Source organism: Phaethon lepturus, unplaced genomic scaffold (genome assembly GCF_000687285.1).
Source record: "Phaethon lepturus isolate BGI_N335 unplaced genomic scaffold, ASM68728v1 scaffold56520, whole genome shotgun sequence".
Taxonomy (NCBI): domain Eukaryota; kingdom Metazoa; phylum Chordata; class Aves; order Phaethontiformes; family Phaethontidae; genus Phaethon; species Phaethon lepturus.
The window spans coordinates 1-20903 of NW_010515266.1; the positions used below are offsets into that span (position 1 = coordinate 1).

Genomic DNA, 20903 nt, shown 5'->3' on the forward strand with positions numbered 1-20903 from the left:
TCCTCTCGGGAGGGGGATGAGATTCCTGATGTGAGACTTGCGAGTTTGCGGAGGGAGGTTAAACCTGGCAGGGAGGCTGAGTGCAGAAGGGAGCCCTACACGTTGTGTACTGCCAGGTGCTCATGGTAGACAAGCGTGGTGGTTTTATTTTCTCAGCCGCCGTTGCTCAGTTTTCCACAGGTAAGGGTTAAGAAAGTCTCCAAACAGCTATCTTTCAGATGAACGGAACAGATCAGCTCTCTCTTTCCAGAAGTCAGTGGTTGTTTTCCCGATCTAGGCTGTGTGCACTGCCAAAAGGTGTGTGCTTTGAAAATGAGATAACTGTACGAGACAGTTGCATAAAATCCCTGCGGAAGCGAGTGCTCCAGTTCTTAACCGTGAATCAACTTGATGAGGTCACCGCTACATACCTTGGATGCACTGATCTTCGTCTGGTTAACCTGGCGCTAATGTCACAGGCCTGTTTTTGCTGGGCCTTAACAGATGACTGGCAAATACACGTTGAACGTGCACTTAGGTTTCTTTTTGTTAATCTTTGAAAACAACCCGAGACTGAAATGTATTATGATATAATTGCAGGATTAGCTTGGAGATCACAACCGGCAACAACTGATTTGCTGGCAGGAGCAGGCACTCAGCTTTTCTGGGTGTATTTGCTGCATGAACAGCTGGCTCCCCAGTCCACAGGCAAAATCACTTAGTAGTCTGATTACATTAACTTAGTCTTTAAAAACAAAAAAAAAACCTCACAAAGTTTTTTTTCATATTAAGCTGTAGGCATGTCTGAGGGGTTAACATCTTTTACACATTTACGCTATTTGCCGTGGTGTAACGACTATTACATGACTGCTTTGTAGTGATAGTTACGAATGTACTGATGACACCTTCTGGGATGCACTGACTTTTTACCCAAAGTTATAACAGTTTATTAATAAAAGTAATTAATAATCAGCATAACTTCCTTCTAAATTAAAGTAATAATTTGTATTAGCTCACCTGGAGGGAAGCTACTTATTTATATCATGTTGAAAGTAATAGTAAGGAGAGGAGTAATGTATCACTTGAGGGAGGCAGTGAAATTGCATGAATGGCTGTCACTGTGCAAAACCTCTTTAGGTAAAGGAGAAAGTGAGATATTTTCATGATAATTTGAGAACTTAACGTGTGCAGAATGACAGCATTTTGCTGGCTGAACTTTGTGATTAGTGGAGAAAGTATGAATTCTGTTCCTGATTCTGTCATGGATTCCTGAAAGCATGGAGACATTAACATCTTCAGTTATTCTGAGTTCATAAGGACAGTGGTCTCGATGAAGTGGTAGAGTGGTAGCCAGGTTACTTGGATTTTCTTGACCCTTCTAGTAGAGAGGTGTGAAGCCTGGCTGATGTAGCCACAGTAAAGTGTGGCTTTTGGGGGGTTTTGTGTGTGTGTATTTTTTGATGGGTTTTGGCTTTGTTTGTTTGTTGCAGATGCAGTTAGACTGGCAAAACTGCACTCTTGGCAATAGTCTGTTGCTGGTGGAGGGTGTGATGGTTTCTGTTGCACCGGTACAAACTGCAGCATTACTATTATACTTGCATATGCATTAGAGGTGCCTTAAAGGGGTTCTAGCGTTTGAATTTCCTCAATTCCATGGTGTAAATCAGCATTTGTGGCTAGCCAAATGCTTTATGTCTAAGTACAGCCAAGGTTCTTATTTCTCTCTTACGCTGTATATCAGATCTGATGCCTTCATTTATCCGTCATGGTCCAACCATTCCAAGACGAACTGATGTCTGTCCTCCTGACTCAAATTCTTCTGCATATGCTTCTGGTGGAGATGGAATTGTTTCCAGAAACCAGAGTTTCCTTCGAACTCCAGTGCAGAGGCCACCTCATGAAATAATGAGACGTGAAAGCAACAGACTGTCTGCACCTTCCTATCTTGCAAGAAGTTTAGCTGATGTCCCTAGAGAATATGGCTCTTCGTCCCAGTCCTTTTTAACAGAAGCTAATTCTGTTTTGGAAAACGGAGATGCTAGTGCCCGTTGTTATTATTACGATCATTTTTATGATGCCCAGAGGAGACGTCAGTTGAATGATCGTGTACATGAGGACTACAGGTATTATGAACACAACAACGATCTTTTCCAGAGGATGGCACAGAATCATGGGAGGCACACTTCAGGTAAGTATTAATAGTTGCTTTTTTAAAAAAAAATAGGTTTTTGCTAAGACCTGAGGTGCAGAGGTATATCTGGATGATTGAGGTCATGTTTTTAGGAGTTCTGCTGTATAGGACAGTGTTTCTTTTTAATGACATTTCTGTGTTCTGAGTACACTGCATGTTCACATTTCTTAGAATTTGATCACATATATCCAGAAAGGGAAAAAATATACCAGGATTTAATTATTAAGTAAATGGGGTAAGGTCAGGCAATTGTGGTCGTTTTTTTAATGCCAAGCATATATGCAGCTCCTCTTAACAAAGTTGAATCAGTTGCTAGCTAGCACAGAATTTTATCTATTAGGGGACATGTACTGTTTTCATGATGTAGAGAATAACCAACAGCTCTGAATTATAACATTGCTGTATTATTTTATTATTATCATTGTCTTTTAACTATGATTGTGTTATTTTTTAATTTTATTGTGTTAATTTGACCTCCGTAATTAATTTATGATAGATAGTCAAAGGGAGGAATGGCTGCTTTGTGTAATTAGCAAAATGGTGTATAGTTAGTGGTGAAATTGACTTCCTGGTCCTTGACTCTGTTTTTCTTTTAGCTTGTAATATTATTTGTAAGTATGCCTGTTTTCCCCCTCAATTTCACTGGAACTTGTCTTTGTTTTCTAAAGGAAGAACAGCATAAGAAAGAAGAATCCATTAAATATTACTTTTTTTAAATACTTGAGTAATCTGTGATGACACTGAAGAATAATTCTTTGGTGTAGTGTGCTGTTATGAATCTATTGTTGGAATAAAAAGTCTGCGATTACAATACTGCCCATAGGAAGGTGACCTTAAAAATAGTAAATTCGTCTGTATTCAAGCACTGTATATACTACAAAAACTATATTCAAGGAGGAATTTGAAACAAACATTTCAAACTGGTAAATAATACACCTTCCAAACACATTGTTAGTTCGTCGTTACTTGTAATCTCTAAACGAAATAGTAAACAGTCTCTAGTAAAATAAATCTCCTGTCTAGAAAAATAAATCTGCTAAGTGCTAATACATCTAATCTACCTAGATTTTGCATGAAAGCCCTCCAGCTCTGTCAGCTGTTGTTGCACTCGTTAAACACCTGGTCTAGATAATGAGCTCCTGTGAGCGTGTGCTGGGATATTGTAGGGAGGAGAGGCAGGAGGGGAGGATTTCATAAACCAATCCATCAGTTTAACTTTCAAAATTACTGCAGTAACTGTGTATGCTGAGGAGGACTTCAAAAATTGGTACTGCTTCTGTGCAGATTTGAAACAATGTTAAGTGGAAATGAAGCTCTGTTAGTTTGAAAGTGGAGTTTAATTAGTAAAGTCTTCAAACAAGCTAAAAGTAGGGCTTTACAGCCATATTTTTCTCAGTTGTAGCAACACATATTTCCTTCCAAAAAGACTTTTTTTTTCCTATTTGTCTACATGCCACCTTAGCCACTGTAAATCATAAAGGAGCTGCTAATACTTAGTTGGTCTTTGTCACTAACTCTCTTATTTTTACGTTTATTAATTTGAACAAATTTTATATATAATGGGTGAATATTCAATCTTACACATTTGTAGGGAGAGACAAAAAAAGGTGAGCCCTTTGTTTGCCAAAATGTTTTGCTTTTCATCCAGTTTTTTTTTTTGTTGGTTTGTTTTCTTTTTTTTTCTTTCATCTCATGGAATATGAACTCTTAAATTCCTCTTTCAGTTTCACTGCAGTAATATTGACTTATGTCCTTAATGTCTGTATATCTTTTCAAGAATTGTTGTTGCTTTTTCTCAGTAAAAAGAATTAATGTGGTCAAAAATACGAAAAACCTAGATTTTCTTTCTTCTTTCATCTCACCATTAATCTTCCTTTTAGTTGAACCATCCATTGTCTTCAAACCTTTGGTGTTTTCCTTGAGCTACGCTAATCTTTCTGTAACCTCTAGTTCCTTTTTTCCTGCATTTCCAGAATGCTGAGGCAGGCCTTTTACTTTCATTTTCTTTGTCTAAATGACTTTTTCCTTACACACCTCCATTGTTGTTTATAAGTGTTTGACCTAATCAAAATTGTTCATCAAGATAATTGATGACAAAATTGCCTAATACCTAATTGCAACATATAAGTCTGCTTATTAGCTAGAATCTGTAAATGTTGCCTTCTACCCTGTTCCTCCTCTCCCACCCTCCCTCAGAAGGTTCCCTCAATTGGTTCTGTTATGGCTTGGGTTGGTTGCAACAGAAATGTTAGACCCAAGGTATAGTTGCTATCGGTGGGTGATACTTCATTTAGTGTTCGTTACAACTGAGATGACTTTTGAGAAGCAATGGTCTGGAAGTGAAGAGGTGCACATGAATTTCATCTTTCGTTCAAAATAAATATTCTCCTCTTTATAATTTGGAGATAAGTTGAAAACATGTTCTTAGTAAGATCTTCATACTCAAAGTATTCAGCAAAGTATTTAAGCAAGTCCTGTGATTTTTTTCAACAGTTGATGTTGACAGCATTGATATGTTCTTTCATAGGCATTTCTCCTTGAAGTCATGTTTCCTCTCAGTATGATTCAATTCTCCATGTCTTCCTTTCCTCATTTTCATTAGATTTGGTTTTAATTAGCAATCTAGTGCTGCTGGTTTTCCTGAAAAATGTCTGCAGTTGAGATTTTTCCTAGTTTTGTATGTTTAGCTACCTCTGTGGCATTTCTTGAAAATTTATTTTTAGTGTCCATTTCAAACTTAATTCTAAGAGACTTTTCCTGTCTTTCCTCGACATCTCTTTCCTCTCTTCTAGGTTAAAGGTTTGGGGAGGTCTGTGGTTGAAGTTATATCTACAGTATAGATTGGAACTAACTTGTAACCAAGACCTCAGAGTTATTTGTACCTGGTTGAGCGGTAAGCTAAAAAATTCTTATGTGTATATGAAAATTGCTGGGATTTAAAATCACAGTGTAAAGGGACTTTCTGGTGGTGGATTGTAAGCAGTTGACTGAAGTTGGAGGAGAAAAACGATTAACCCAGTGAGCAGAGAATCCAGTGCACATTAGTGAAGGTAGATTCATCTCATGTTAAATTGTGCAGAAATTGCAAACTGTTATTCATGTTTAATATGAGAGCAAAATAAAGAAATACAAATTATTGAATGAAAACTATTTAGAGCTAACGTAACAGGGCTTTTTTTTTTTAAATGTGTATGCTTCACTTTTTTTTTTAAAAAACAAATGGCAATTCCTGCCCTTTTCTTCTTTTGTGCTGATTCTGCAGTAATTTCTTTGTAGCATACTTTTCAAAGCTTTCAAAGAGCTTCCTGTCATTTCCTATTTGTGAATTTTTGCTTACTTGGAATGCCCCATTCCCTCTGACAAACGAGGTACTTGTGCACAGGAAGTGCCTTCAGATGCTTTGGAATGGGTAAGGAAGGCCTAGAACCTGCAGGCCTGTCTAAACAGGATAGTTATTAAAACTTATTTTTGTTATTTTATTATTACTTAATCCCTGTCCTGGTTTCAGCTAGGATAGAGCTGGTTTTCTTCACAGAAGCTAGAGTGAGGCTGTGTTTCGTATTTGGGATGAGAAAACGTTGGTAAGGTGCTGATGTTTTGGGTTGTTGCTGAGCAGTCAAGGACAGTCCAGCTTCTCATGCTGGGCTGCCAGCGAGCAGGCTGGGGGTGCACGGGGAGCTGGGAGGGGACACGGCCAGGACAGCTGGCCCAGACTGGACAAAGAGATATTCCCCGCCATATGACGTCATGCCCAGTACATAAACTGGAGTTAGCTGGGGGGCGGGCTGTCGATCGCTGGGTGATGAGCAGTTGCTGTATTGGGCATTACTTGTTCTTGTACATTCCTTTGTTGGTATTATTATTGTTGTTATCGTTGTTGCCTTCTCTCTCACTGTCCCATGAAACTGTTTTTATCTCAACCCACGAGTTTTTTCCCAATTCTCTCCCCCGTCCCACTGCGGGAGGGGGAGTGAGTGAGCGGCTGCGTGGTGCTTAGTTGCCGGCTGGGGCTAAACCACAACACTCCCTTGAACAGTTTGTTCATCTTCTTTTCCTGTTCTTCACCCTGGTTTGATGAGGGTGAGGGGAAGGGAGAGGATTTTGGCATCCTGAAAAAAAGGCTCTCAAGACAATTGACCTAATTAAAGACAAATAGGAAGGCTGTTTGGCTAATTTGTTCTTCAACACTTTGAAATTTGGTTGAAGCTAGTTGTGGGGTAGTTCATAGACTCTAAAACTCCGCTGCCTGCATCAGCACTCTATCTAATAAAGTGAGACTTTCTTTTCAGTGTTTTTGCTCTTTCCCCTTTATGCTGGACTGGTGCTATTTTCTCCTGTGCGTTCTATCAGGCAGACTGAAGAACTAAGTGCCCTTTGCTGACCTGGAAACCTTTCCTTCTATCCTGAGAACTGGGACTTCTTTCTGGGCAGAGTGCATTTTTACCATAAAACCACTTCACTGGGCTGTGAAAGCATTTATGGATATTACTTACAGTTTTCTTTGTTCCGTACTAATGGAGCAAACCAAACAGAACTTCCTTGATTGAAGAAGATACTACATATTCTTCATATATGTGACACTAGTAGGTTAAGATAAATTCTTAAGATAATAATATTAAATGAAGGAACTCTTTGTATTGATATGTCTCATAATGCACTGGAACGTGGTGCCCAAAGTTAAAGTTTGGGTTCTGCTATTAGGACACCCTATTGTTGAAGATCTTGAAAACAAGACCGAATATAGGGCCTGGCCTTACTTAAAACTCTGAGTATTTTAAATATTATTACTACTAGTAATAAGTGGTTGGTGTTCCTTTGCACTTTTTTCAAAGCATTGAGAACATACACAGTGATAGTCCTAAGCAAGCAAACTGCATTGAACAGGATTTTCTTTTGCTTTGGAGCAGCATATAATGCCTCTTGGCCTGGTTGACAATTCAAGACCTTAAACTGAAGATACTGTATTTTACAAGAGAAGGCAAAGCCACAAATAATGTTCAATATTGATGTTCCTTAAAAGCTGAAGCAAAAAAATGCCCCAAACACATACCATTAGGAAACAGAATTAGCAAATGAGGCTAGATGAGTTCAAAGAGGCAACATGAAAAGGCTTTACAATTGCATAAATTTAAATTAATTGTTGACTATTCTTGAGATTTTATAGTGCCTCTCAGGGGAGTTTATAAAGAACAGCAGTCATACTTAAGCGGAGGAAAAGGGACTTTTTAACATTTGGAAAAAGCAGATAATTTAATATTATATATCTATTATAATGTATAATGAGAAATATATAAAACAGTATGTGAGCAAGAAAACCCTGAGTAGTTATGGTGAAGTGGTTTGACTTGTCTGTTTTTGCTTATCCTGTGGCAGAGATCATATCTTCCCTCAAAAGGAAAATCATGGGTTTTACAACTTGAACCATTTTTATTAAAAAGTGTAAGTTTGTGGGGTTTTTTCTGTAGACATTTTGCATTGTGCTGTGTGAAGCTGGTACCAGCCCGTGATTCAGGGAGTATCCTTGTTGTGTGCAGTAAAATCCTATGTGAAGCTTTGGGCTGCTATGAAAATGTTTTAGGGCCAAGACCTTACCTAAAGTTTAAACACAGAAGAGTATCATAGTTGGGCAATGTGACGCAAAGGTAGTGTTCACAGTAGATGGTTTTAGGCTGTCCTGTAACTTTCTTTATTGGTTTATACTTTGGAACAGATCACATATGAATTTACTCTTCCAAGTGTTGTTCTTTCGTATTATTGCTACTTACAGGGGTATATATATGAAAGTCAATTTTCATCCTCTCCTGTTCAAAATTGTAGCAGGAGCTATTTCTTACGTGTGTATCCACTCTCCCTTGAAGGAAGCATCTGCTGAGTTTTATAAGGAAAACCAATACACAATTTCTTTTGATCTCTATAACAACTGCAGTTATATAAAGAAATGTCTAAATTGTACTAATTGCCAATTTGAATGCCATAGCGGGTTGATGGTTGTAAGACTATGAATATTACTTGACATCTTAAAACTTCCAGCATGGAGAATATTTCGATATGATCTGTGATTTTAAGGGAAAAATGCACATTAAGACTATACATGATAGTCTACAACCTGAAGTATTTGCAACCGTCTGTTTATAAATCTGGCCTTTGATTTCATAATTAGAGCTTGCTAGTTGTAGAGGCTTGAAACACTGTTCAGAACTGGTTAACTGCCTCAGCTGTGTAAGTTTATCGTAATGGTATGGCTCAACTTCTTCATATATGAAGTCAAAATTGCAAAAGGAATGTATAATGTGTTTGTGTCTGGTATTGTTTTTGCTCTTTGCATCTTGGCAATGAAAAAAAATAAGCTGTCATTGGGAGAAACCATGTAGCTAGAATTAAATGTGCAAACACAGAACTGCTGGGGTTGCCTTTCCATTGGATGCAGCATTGCTTTTTATCCTGCTTTCTAGGTGATTTCTCTGTAATCGGATTTTGGCTTTCCTCACTACCCGAGTCCATCTCCCAGTCTTCTCTGGCTTTTGTATGAAGAGATACAGGCATTGTGTCAAGAGAACTTTTGGTGCAAAGGTTGGCTTGTGCAAGTTGTAATACCAGTTTCCAAATGTTAGAAAGGATTAACCTATACCCCAAGGAGTAGATAGATATGTATTTGCTGCTGGAATCATGCTTGAACTGCAACAATATTGCTTGTTGTAACAGTAAACAGAAAAACATGTTCATGCCTTTGTGAAAGTTCTTTTCCCCGGGTCAAATTTGTGTGTTCAGATCTTCTGGTAGTGGTGATTTAATAGTCACAGTTTATACATACATGAAGTTACAACACAGCAGTCCAATTAATTGGAGAAAATATGGCATTTGTTTTTCCAAAGACAGTATTTTCAGGAAGCTTAAATGTTTGTATTTTGTCATTGGAATGAAAACAAAACTAGTGACATAACTGTAGCTAGGGTCTGAAATAGCTTCCCTGCCCCAGTACTGTTAAAGGTCAGGAATCTACCAGGATGTTTCTTCTCACTGGAAGTAAAGGTCTGGGTTGCTTAATCCTAGAAGGGAGCTGTCGCCTGAACGCAGCCATCAACTTTCCTTTATAAAGCTAACAAATAACTAAGTATTATAACAAGAAGAAATACAGATAGTTCAGAACATGACAAGGCTACAAAAAGATGTGTAGATGAACACAAATGTTTTAAGGAGCAGTGTTCGGGTAGAAGTTTGAGGGTTTTTTTAATTCTTTTTTCATTTATTCAGTTGCTTTGGAACCTTTCCATTACTTTGTTGTTGATGACTGCCATCTTGTATTAGAATGACAGCCCATCCCGTTTTCAGTCTATGTAATTTTATAGGTAAACCAATGCTTAAAATAGATGATGTCCCTTGACTACCATGCTATATTGTGTATATATTGTTGAAAAGGACTGTTGCCTTTGTCATCAAACGAGTATGAAATTCCCTGAGAAATATAACAATTTTGCTGCTACTTCAGTATTACTGGTGTCTTTTTGAGTTAATGACCACACCTGAAACCTCTTTTTCATAATACGCTGTAGGTGAGATAGACTCTGCCCTTCCACTCTCTCAAAAAATAATCACACAACAATATTATTTCTGTAAAACAGGAGGAAGGGGGTGTAAGTAAATGTGTTACTTGTGATAGAGTCACTTTCTGACTTGTAATTGGAAAAAGTGGCTCCCATACCCCTTCTTCAGGCTATGGGAAATAGTAACACATGAACTCTGATGAATACTGTGACCGAATAGATGCGTTTCATTGTGGGATGAAAAGATAATTGGAATTTCTTTAAAGCCAGAGACTTTTTAACTGTAGAACTGTGGGTAACTGAAAGTAACTACTTACAAGGATTTTAAGAGAGAGAGTTGAATTTGGGCCAGCACCTGCAGTAGGTAGTAGGCTTCCAAGGAATGGAAGGAGACCTGCAAAATTCTTTGTCACTTGGGTTTTGTGGTTGGGGTTTTTGGGTTTTGGTTTTGTTTTGTGTTTTTTTTTTCTTTTATTTGCCATTGTTATTATTATGGCTTTTATTGTAGCTAGCTTCCTAAGTATCCATAGTATATAGAGGGAAGGAAAAGATGAAATTGGAATTATGTTTCTTCAGTACATCTCTCAGTATCCAGCATGCTGATTTTTAAAATGTAAAAACTGTGTCTATGTTACAACAAATCATGTATTTTAAAATGCTGGTGAACAGTCTCTTAAATCAGCTATTTAATGATAAATCCAAACTGTGCTGTGTTTCTAGGGCAGAGATGTGAACTTAATCAACTACTGATTCCTGTAAGCTCTCCTACCCCAAATACACCTGACCTAGGCTTTAGTTCTCTTGCTGGAGAAGCCCTTCCCCTAGTGCAGCCCACATCATCAAGAAAAGCTGGAAATTACTTCTTTTTCACATGCCTCTTTAGCATTATGAAGTGTAGGTGCTCAGTCTTAGAGAAGAGCAAGATGTAGAGAAGCGGATACACAGCCTACTAGACTACAAGATCAGGAGATTCTGTGACTCTGAACAAAAGGTCTCTAACTCTTGTCTGGATTGCATTGGACTGACTGTCCCACCCAGCAGTGCACATAAGCTAGATAGTCTAACAAGTGTGGGTAGTTTCAGCAGAGATGACGTGGCAACGTCAACTTCAGCGTGCACAGGATGACTGTGTTCAGCAAAGGGCTTGTGCAGGATCCTGCTTGGATCTAGCTTTTCTGTTTTTTCTTGTTACTGCTGACACTTTTTGGCCGTGATTGCATGCACTTCAGTAGTAACCTTCAGTGCAGCGTAGTGCTAACCTTGTTTGTCCCTCCTCTTAGTTCACCCAGTCCTGTCACTGTTCTTGACTGGTTAATGTGAAAGGCTTTGTTGGTATTCAGTAATTTTTTCTAGATAGTTGTAATTTCTGACTGTAATTAGACAAAGTAATAGCGGTGATTGTTTTGGTAGATAATTAGCTGTGATGCAGATGTAATAGCATATTAAGAGAAACTGTCATTTAATATAAAGCTTTAACATTTGTAATCGGTCAGCTCTGTCTGCTCAAGAAATTGAGACAGTGATAACAGCTTCATCCTTGTTATGTGTCCTAATATATGTCTCTAATTGAAAAAGCAAGGATGCTTTAACTGTCTCTGAAGCTATCTGTTGAATCTGGAGTTGGAGGAGAGCGAAACAAGTGAGACTTAAAAGGGACTACCTGTTTTGACTTGATTGTGCTTTTTTACTAACGTAAAAGTGCACACACCATACACGCCGTGGTATTGCTCACAGTTCATAGAGTGCCTCAGGTGGGGGGGAAGTTGGCTTTGTACATAATAATTGGTTTGGGTATTATCAGTTTAGCCAAACGTTGTTTTCCCTTTTTTTAGGCATTGGTAGAGTTGCTGCTACATCCCTAGGAAACTTAACAAATCATAGTTCTGAAGATTTACCTCTTCCTCCTGGCTGGTCAGTGGACTGGACTATTAGAGGAAGGAAATACTATATAGATCATAACACTAATACAACTCACTGGAGCCATCCACTCGAGCGTGAGGGGCTGCCACCAGGATGGGAGAGAGTTGAATCGGCAGAATTTGGAGTGTATTACGTAGATCACATCAATAAAAGAGCTCAATATAAACATCCTTGTGCTCCCAGGTAAGACATCCTCCTTCTCTTCTGTGATTTTTTTTTTTTTCCCCCCCCCCTAATCCAGTTAAGTTTTTGTCACATACATAATATGCCAAAACCTTCTTACTTTTAGAAGTAAGCTTTACTGGTTCTTGACTAAGATTTTTAGAAGAAGTTGTAATTGCTAAATTTTCTTCTCATCTGTTAACTGTCTTAAGTTAAGAAACAGGATATTGTTCCTAAGTCATTAAAACAAAGCAGCTATTCTCTTCAAGTGTCGGTAAAACAACAAAGTTGCTGAGAAAAGAATTGAATTGTAGACCGAAAAGAAACTTGATCTGATGTTCCAGGAGGCTGTCTGGACAAATAGCACATACGATCTGAAACATGAATTAAGTCTTCTCTAGAACGAAAATCGGTATGTTAGCTACTCATAAATTAAAGGTGAAATAAAGTTAGTATATACCAAATCTACCAGTTAATTTCTGCTACTCAATCTATTTTGCTGTTACCCAGGAAGAGAAAGTTTTTTTTTAACATGTGGCACAAAAGATGAACATACGAGGATGTCCTTTGTTATAAATGCAGTAACTCTTATCAGCTGCTGCCTGAATACATTTGTTCTAACATATTAAATGGTGGATTATTTGGCTGAATCAACAGTTGCCTTTTTAGTCTTTCAAAAACAGATACCTTTTTTTTTGTTGTTCTGCTTTAGTATCCAGGTAGCAGGCACTAGGCGATTAGGTCTAAGGTGAATTTTACAGTGTGCTAACAGGTAGCAGCACCACTTACAGTGGTGATTGGAGTGAAGCATGAAAATAGCAACAGAAAGTTGCTGTCGGTATAGGCCTGCTGAGGCAACGCTTTGTATGTGATTGCATCATCAGACTTTGCATGTATTAACTTGTGTATTAATGTTAACAATTTAATGATATCAGTATGTCTTAAGTTATTGCTTGGAGGTTACCGACTTTGTCTGTCTTCCTTTGTACAGCGTTCCCCGTTACGACCAGCCTCCCCCAGTGACTTACCAGCCACAGCAAGCTGAGAGAAGCCAGCCTCTCCTCGTCCCTGCAAACCCCTACCACACTGCAGAGATTCCAGACTGGCTGCAGGTCTATGCCAGGGCTCCTGTAAAGTGAGCTTTTTTTTTTCCCTCTGCACTTCCCACTATGCACACATAGCTTAGAAGAAAAGAAAAAAAAAAAAAGAATTTTGATGACTGAAAGTAGAACTCTAGCTGGGGTGTATTTCTTAATTGCATTAAGAACTATTGCTGGCATGAGGGAGTTGTACCAGATGTTCATCACATTAGTTTGCTTTGTATGAGGCATTACTTAAAATCATCACAGTACTTCTTGCAGTTCACATGAGTTGCAGAATGATACATTAGAGAGTAGAGGATCTGATTTACTTTCAGTATATTTGTGAGAATGGTACCATGTGACTTAAAATATGTGAAATATTTTTAGGGTGTTAACTACTTAATGTGTATCTTACTCCTTTGTAAAAAAAACATACAAATCCTCCTTCACAATTAAGAATTTTGAATACAGACTGAAATCTATATTTCTATTCAAGAACTTAATTAAAAACTAAGTGGTAGTAAAAAGTCATCTTCTCAAAGAAACAATGCTATAGGAACATTCCTATGTTAGGAATGCTATAGGAACATTCCTATGAGAGTCTCCTCCAAGAAAAGATTTGAGTCAGCATAATGAAACAAATTACATTTTCTAATGGGTACAGCTCTGCAGAAGAGTAACACTAAATAGAAAAGCAATTTAAAAATCCAGATACGCTTGAATAATTATGAAATCATGTACTTTTCTCCATATTCTCCTTATGAAAACTAAGTTTTACAGCAATGAGCAGGTCTGTCTGCAGTTGCAAATTCAGACTGTGTATGATGTTCAGTGACTTCCAGCTAAAAAATCCTCTTTTTTTTTTTTTTAGCTGCTTCTAGTAACTATAATTTGGATGGATTTTATTACTTCTTGTGGCTACTGGGCTTGCCAGCAGCGCATAAAGATTTAAACTGGCCTAAAATCCACCAGTACGCTTATGCACCGAGGACATGCTAAGTTCCTGTAACCTGTGGGAGGACTTGTTTTCCTAGAAATACTATTAGGTTTTGGCTGCAGCTGCGTTTCTTTATTTCGGTCTTTGGCACATTCAGACAATGTAGTTTTAAATATTTCAGCCTGTGTTTTATGGACTCTTGTTGGTACTTCTCTTGAAACTTGAGAAACAAATTAATTTAAACAATTTAAGATTATCAGGAATTTCTTTGTCTAGTAGGCTGAGACAAATTAAAAAAAACCAAACAGAAAACATTTATTTCATTCAAGCTGTTTGAATAGAGTTTACATTGTTCAGAGGAATCATAAATCAGGTATGTTCCAGTCTCCTTTTAGCTTTCTGTTAGAGTAGTGCTGGTGGTACTAGGAATATTGTCATAGTTCTCAAACACTTCTGTGAAGAACTCAGTTCTGGTTTATGCTAATATTATACTGGAAAAGTGAGGAAGAGTGGATGCAGCTGGCTCAGTCTCAGCTTGAGGAGTTCGTAAGGAACAATTGATAAATAATTTTCACAGTTATTGAAATCAAGATTACATACATGTTTTTAACGTAATTTTAATAATGAACCTCTTCTCTGTTGCCAAAGCAACTGGCTTAAAGCTTGAGCGGGGGAAAAAAAAAAGCAGTAATGCTTGTAAGTTCTTCAGTAATATTGTCCAAAAGCAGAGTATGAGAACTGTGCCAATATTCTCCTCTGTTCTGGTACAAAAATGAAAGTAAGTGGGCAAAACGCTCGCATGGTAGTCATAGAGGAATACCTTTTGCAATCTGCTATTTGAAATTTACTGTAAAAATCTGTTATCAGTACAGTTTTGCACTGAAATCATTGTGGTCTATTTTGTTACGATTTATTACTTACACCTGACACTGTAGCTTGATTTAGCTGACTAAAGGCCAGTTTTTGTTGAGAGAAGTAGATAATGATAGCAAAAATAGGAAATGTTGGCTTTTGTTTCAACAAGTTTCTCTAAAGGATAAGAATTCTGGCCACTGGAAAGTCTAATGGAGAGTTTAGTAGGTGTTAGCCATGACAATTCCCTATTCTAGTGAAAAATGGTCAAACTGTCAAGATAAAAGAAGATATTTGGCTCATTAGACAGTGAAGAGGCTTTGATGTCTGGTTGTGACTTCAGGTAATGATTTCCAGTGTCGAGGTATTTATGATACCTTGAAGCATCCTTTTCCCATCTCTCCTGGCATCTGTCAAGGTTTGTTTTGAGAATGTAAGTGCAGCTATCGGCATGTTAGCACAGTGGAATCAAGACTCCTGGCTTGCGTTTAACCCTTTGCTAGACTCTAAAATTGACTGTTTCTCCACCTTTCTGGTTAGGTGGACCAGTCTGGTAGGTGTTCCCACAGTATGCCAGATACATGCATGGGACTGTGTGAGTGCCATCCTTGTATGAGAAATCATGGTTCAGATTCTTCCCCCACCTCTTTTGGAGCAAGGATCTGAACCCAGGACTTTCTTCTTCCAGCCCTAACCAATAGGCTATAAATATTCAGAGCAAGGCAGGGTCTCTTGTGTTTGAAGTGTCCTATTTTGTGTTAAATACTTGTTAACTACTGGGAAGAGCCCCGGAGGCAGGGTGTTCTGGCAGTGTTCTGTCTAGTAAGCTCCTGCTTTCTCACACAGGAGGGAGAGCTTTGTGCTTTGCAGGAATTTTCTACTAACATGCCTTCTCCCCTTGATCTCTGGCTCTGTGACTAGTTGCCCTTCTAAAAAAATGCCTGGGGAGTCTAGGCCAGGTACTGGTACTCTGTGCCCCGTTCCACTCGGTGTCTCTGTGGTGAGCGTTCCTAGAACTGCCATCTTTTTTGGGTTTGAATGAGCCTGTTGCCATTAAGGCACTGCTGGTGGCTTAATCTTTAATTAGACTTCTTCCCCCATTCAACACTTCTCTGGGCAGGCAGAGTGAAACTCTCACACTGAAAAGCAATCCTTTTCTTGAAATTGTCATCAGTGACAGCTTCAAAGGGCTGAAGAACCACCAAGGGTTTAGCAATCTGTAATGATGCTTAAAAATAAATAGAAAAAAAAAATCTGCAGGCCCCGGAAAACCTGCAAACACATTATTGCATGTGATGGAGCTTTGTTTTCTTTCCTCGTTGTATTGCCACCTTAGTAAGAAACAGTCCTTCCATTGAGAATCGGCTTTGCTGTGGAGTGTATTTTAATAAATGCTGTTGGCCCAGAATGTTTGAAAGGATGCATTAGCGCAGGGTAAGCCAGGGGAAATCCTGCTGCAGTTGAATTCAGTTCATGATGAGTAGGAAGGGAGCAGAGGCGGAAAGATGTTGTTCACTTAAACCCAATAATCAAATGCTTACAAAGATAGTTGTCAAACTTTGAAAGCAGCAGAGTTTGCTCTCCATATTGACAAACAGCTGCAATTTGGTATTTCTTGCTTTTGGGAAAAAGTTATTTTAGCAATGCAGCCCTGTTGAGACTTGGGATAAATTTAATATAGAAGCTGTTATTTAGGAAGTTTGTAGAAGCTGTGGTTGTTTTCTTAAAATTCCTCAAAAGCGTCTTTGGTAGTCATCTGCGTGTCTGGGTGCTTCTGTGATGCATAGAGCCTTCTGAATAGATATTTTCAATATGTAATGTAGTTAATTTGCATAAACTTACTGATTTTTGGCTTCAGCCACCACACAAGTGAATATATTTTCTCATGTAATGCAGTTGAATCAAATAACTCTCTTTATTCCATGAGTTTCTTCTATTCTTTTAATAACTATAGTAGTCAGCTGCCTACTTCCAAGTTAAGAAAACTAGATTGCAGATGAATTGTATATGTTTAGAAGGACTACGAAAAAGCGGGAAATGCAAGGTATTGCAGTGATGATGTAACTACATCAAAGCTTTCTTTTATCAAAATAAAGTAGCATTAAAATGCCTATTGCAGAGGAAGACTGGGGTCAGACAAAATCAAGATTAAAACTGGGTTGGGGAATTGCTGTTTCCTCACCTTACTTAGGAAATTCTGCAGCTTGCCTTATTCCCGGAGCTGGCCAGGCCCCTGCCAGGACACTCCATGCTGCTCAGGTCCCCTTAGCAGGGGCAACATTAGCACCCCTGCTCATTTTGGGGTGATATTCCTGAAGTTCTTTCACATAAGTCTCTCCAAGTTTAGGTAGACTCTAGTTAGCCCAGATATCCCCACTACTGAGAACTGTGCTTGCAGTTGTCACGTGTTGTTTCTGTCTCCCTCATTCCCTCTGAACCTTGGGAGTATCCTGGGCTGCACCCAAAGCCGCGTGGCCAGGAGGGCGAGGGAGGGGATTCTGCCCCTCTGCTCGACTCTGGTGAGACCCCCCCCCCCCTGCAGGGCCGGCTCCAGCCCCGGAGTACGCTGCGTCCAGCTCCAGAGCCCTCAGCACAGGAGAGACATGGACCTGTCAGAGAGGGTCCAGAGGAGGCCACAGCAATGCTCTGAGGGCTGGAACAGCTCTGCTGGGAGGACAGGCTGGGACGGAGGGGGTTCAGCCTGGAGCAGAGAAGTCTCCGGGGAGACCTTAGTGCAGCTGCCAGGGCTGAAAGGGGCCCTATAAGAAAGATGGGGACAGACTTTTTAGCAGGTCCTGTAGTGACAGGACAAGAGGTAATGGTTTTGAACTAAAAGAGGGGAGATTTAGACTAGATATGAGGAAGAAATTTTTCACCATGAGGGTGGTGAAACCCTGGCCCAGGTTGCCTAGAGGAGTGATCGATGCCCCCATCCCTTGAACCATTCCAGGTCAGGCTGGACAGGGCTCTGAGCAACATGCTCTAGTTGAAGATGTCCCTGCTTATGGCAGGGGGTTGGATAACTCTAAAGGTCCCTTCCCACCCAAACCATTCTGTCTGTGTGTGTGTGTCTGTTCCTGAACCCAGCAGGTCTCTTCATGGCTGTTAGCTCATGTCACCCTGCCAGACTTCGCCAGTCATCACACTGAGGTGGAAGGAGACCATCAAAGAGAACGGCCTGTTTATTTTAAGCTCTGGTATATATCTAGCTATCTGAAGTCATTGTACTACTTTATTTAAGTGTAGGAGGGGAGGTCTGCTCTGTGGGCTGTTAACGCATCCGCCTGACTAATGCGCTGACCAACACGAGCCAGATCCCTGTCAGTAATCGTTTGGCCACGTGGGCTTCAGAGCCTGAACTAATGTACTGTAAGTTGCTCACCAACACAGTTGTCTTGCTGTTGGCCCAGTGTCTTGGGTTTTTCCTGAATTATTTCAATTGCCAGCTCCTCGAGGAACATCCTGAATGCCAGTGTGTCCTGCTTAATATCATCCTGCAGCTATTCCCCCACGAGGTGTGGTGGTAGTACTGGACATCTGGCCATGAGCCAGAGACTCTTAGTCCTACTTCTGTATAATTACCATGATTTTGTTGAAAAACTTGGTTAGAAATGCTGTTTTTCTACCAGTATCTGGAAACCTTCCCCTACTGCTGGCAGAAAAAAGAGGTTCCTTAAAAAAAAAATAAAGTAATGAAGAAAAATGCTTGATTTCTTGAACAATTTGGATAGCTTATATATAAAGGTAAATATTACAGACATTAAATTTGGGAAATGTTGAACCATGTATTTGGTAAAAAGGTTGTCAGAAGCAGCTTTGAAGAATTTGTGGCAGGAAAGCGAGTCACTGACTAAGGTATGATTGAACAGACCTGCATTATGATGACCAGCTGTCTAGCTCCCTTGCAGACCTCAGGGTGCCAGTTTGGATTGTGGAAAATCACTTGCAGGAGAAATGGCACAGCCTTGATGAGTCACGAGAGTGGTTTGGCAGTTAGGACATAAAGTGTAGCCTTCGGGAAACTTCATCTCTGGTGGTGAAACCAGAGATGCTTGAAGAGGCTCATCTTATGGTGTTTGTACCTACCCAATGGCAGCAGCTTTGATATCATAGAATCACAGAGTGGTTTGGGTGGGAAGGGACCTTTAGAGGCCATCTCATCCAACCCCCCTGCCATCAGCAGGGACATCTTCAACTAGAGCAGGTTGCTCAGAGCCCCGTCCAACCTCACCTGGAATGGTTCCAGGGATGGGGCATCGACCACCTCTCTGGGCAACCTGGGCCAGGGTTTCACTACCCTTATTGTAAAAATATCCCACAAGTCTGAGCGTAGAAGCATGTTGATATGCTTCAGAGATTGAACAAACTGTTAGGAGTATGAACTCAGAAATTCAGAATAGCTCTGTATTAAAAACTAAAAAAAAAAACCCAGCACCGATAGTGCTGTGGCTTTTTTAAGAAAAGCGGCACTGCATGTGGAGTAGGAATGGGGATGACCTGCAGAATGAAAGGAGAAACGTATTTTCACCAGCAGCTCTCGGACCCGGGTTAGCGGCGTTAGTGCAGGGGTCAGTGACGCCCCGCAGCCGGCCTTCCACATCGTTTCTCCTGCTTTGTGGATTGTGTTATGCTTCCACTTTTCTTTGCAGTTTGTTTTCACCTACTCTACTCTCCATCATGGTGAGCGACGAGCGTGGCTCCTAACAAAGTGGGTCTGTGCGTAACCCCCTTCTTCCACCATTTTCTTTGTCAGCTGTCACGTTCTGCACTGCTGACTGGCATCCCCATCCCTCCTCAAGGAAAAAGTGTGGAGAGTGTTGGGTGTGCTTTGGTGACCCAGGCTGCTGTATTTTGCCTTGCTCGACCAACAGCTCCTTGTACCTGGTGGAAGTGGGAAGAAATGTAACAGCAGTTGGCTGACTTCACAGCTGAGCTTGGTTCCATCTCACACATGGAGCTGGGTCAGATATTACTTTGGGGTGGCACCGGAGTGTGTTAGGCTCCTGGCACATGTCTCCAGGGGACCTCCCCAGATCCACAGCAGCTCATTTTTTCCACTGTGGGGAGTAAGAACATGTAGGATTTTTAGCTGTTCATGCTTACATTGCTCCCTCGACACCCACCCCACTCCCGCTGTGGCAGATAGATCGCTGCCAGTAACTACGGGCTGTTAGGGTGTCCCTTACTGGTGTGAGTACTTGCAGCCCTTAATTGGGATTTCTCCCCTCCCTCAGTCCTCGCTGATGCTCTCTGATACCCCGCTTTTGTGGGCCTGTGGGCTTTGTGGCCCACAATTTGAGACACACAGACTTAGATTATGCTGCTAATTAACCAAGAGGGGACAGTGTCTGGGAGCGCTTGTTAAGGCTGGGACAAGAATGCTTTGGAAACAAGCGTGCTGTGAGGGATGAGTTGCAGTATTCTGCCTTCTGGGAGGTACCTGCTGGGGAGTGTTAGGGTAAGCTGTTGGAAATAATTCATGGGTTTTTGGTGTTACTCTAATGTTAAAATATGTTTTGCTACTAAATCTTCTGAGTGGAATTGCTGTTTTAATGCTTCCAAAATGCGTTTTGGTTTATTATACCAAATTATACCAAATGTATTGGTTTATTATAATCAGTTAATAGGATCTTTAGTATTTCTAGAGTTTAGCTTGGCATATTAACGAGTGATTCTGCAGTTTAGCTCTCCAGTGCTTTTTCTCTGACTCTTTGAGACACGGCACTCTGTCTTTTGGTGCTAATTACCTTATTTCTTCACATAAAACATGCTACTGTAGATTGCTAGAAATCTGACTGGTGGCTGAACTGTGAGGCCAGTTCTTAAGAAAATGCATGTACTCTTTGCTGGGTAAAGAACTGGCTGGATGGCCAAGCCCAGAGAGTTGTGGTGAACAGAGTTAAATCCAGCTGGCGGCCGGTCACAAGCGGTGTTCCCCAGGGCTCAGTTTTGGGGCTGGTCTTGTTTAGTATCTTTATCAATGATCTGGATGAGGGGATCGAGTGCTCCCTCAGTAAATTTGCAGATGACACCAAACTGTGCAGGACTGTTGATCTGCTGGAGGGCAGGAGGGCTCTGCAGAGGGGTCTGGACAAGCTGGATCGATGGCCCCAGGCCAACTGTATGAGGTTCAACAAGGCCAAGTGCCAGGTCACAACACTTGGGTCACAACAACCCCATGCAACGTTACAGGCTTGGGGAGGAGCGGCTGGGGGGTGCTGGTTGACAGCCGGCTGAAC

The 20903-nt window shown here is 40.3% G+C and overlaps 1 protein-coding gene across 1 annotated transcript; it reads left to right on the forward strand.

The window, feature by feature from the left end:
• Positions 1–1722: 1722 nt before the first annotated feature.
• SAV1 (salvador family WW domain containing protein 1) lies at positions 1723–12928 on the forward strand (the record flags this gene model as incomplete). Its single annotated transcript, XM_010295481.1, has 3 exons — positions 1723–2167; positions 11544–11814; positions 12785–12928. Coding segments are annotated over exons 1-3 (857 nt in total), but the record flags the coding sequence as incomplete, so codon positions are not given.
• Between the last annotated feature and the right edge of the window lie 7975 nt (positions 12929–20903).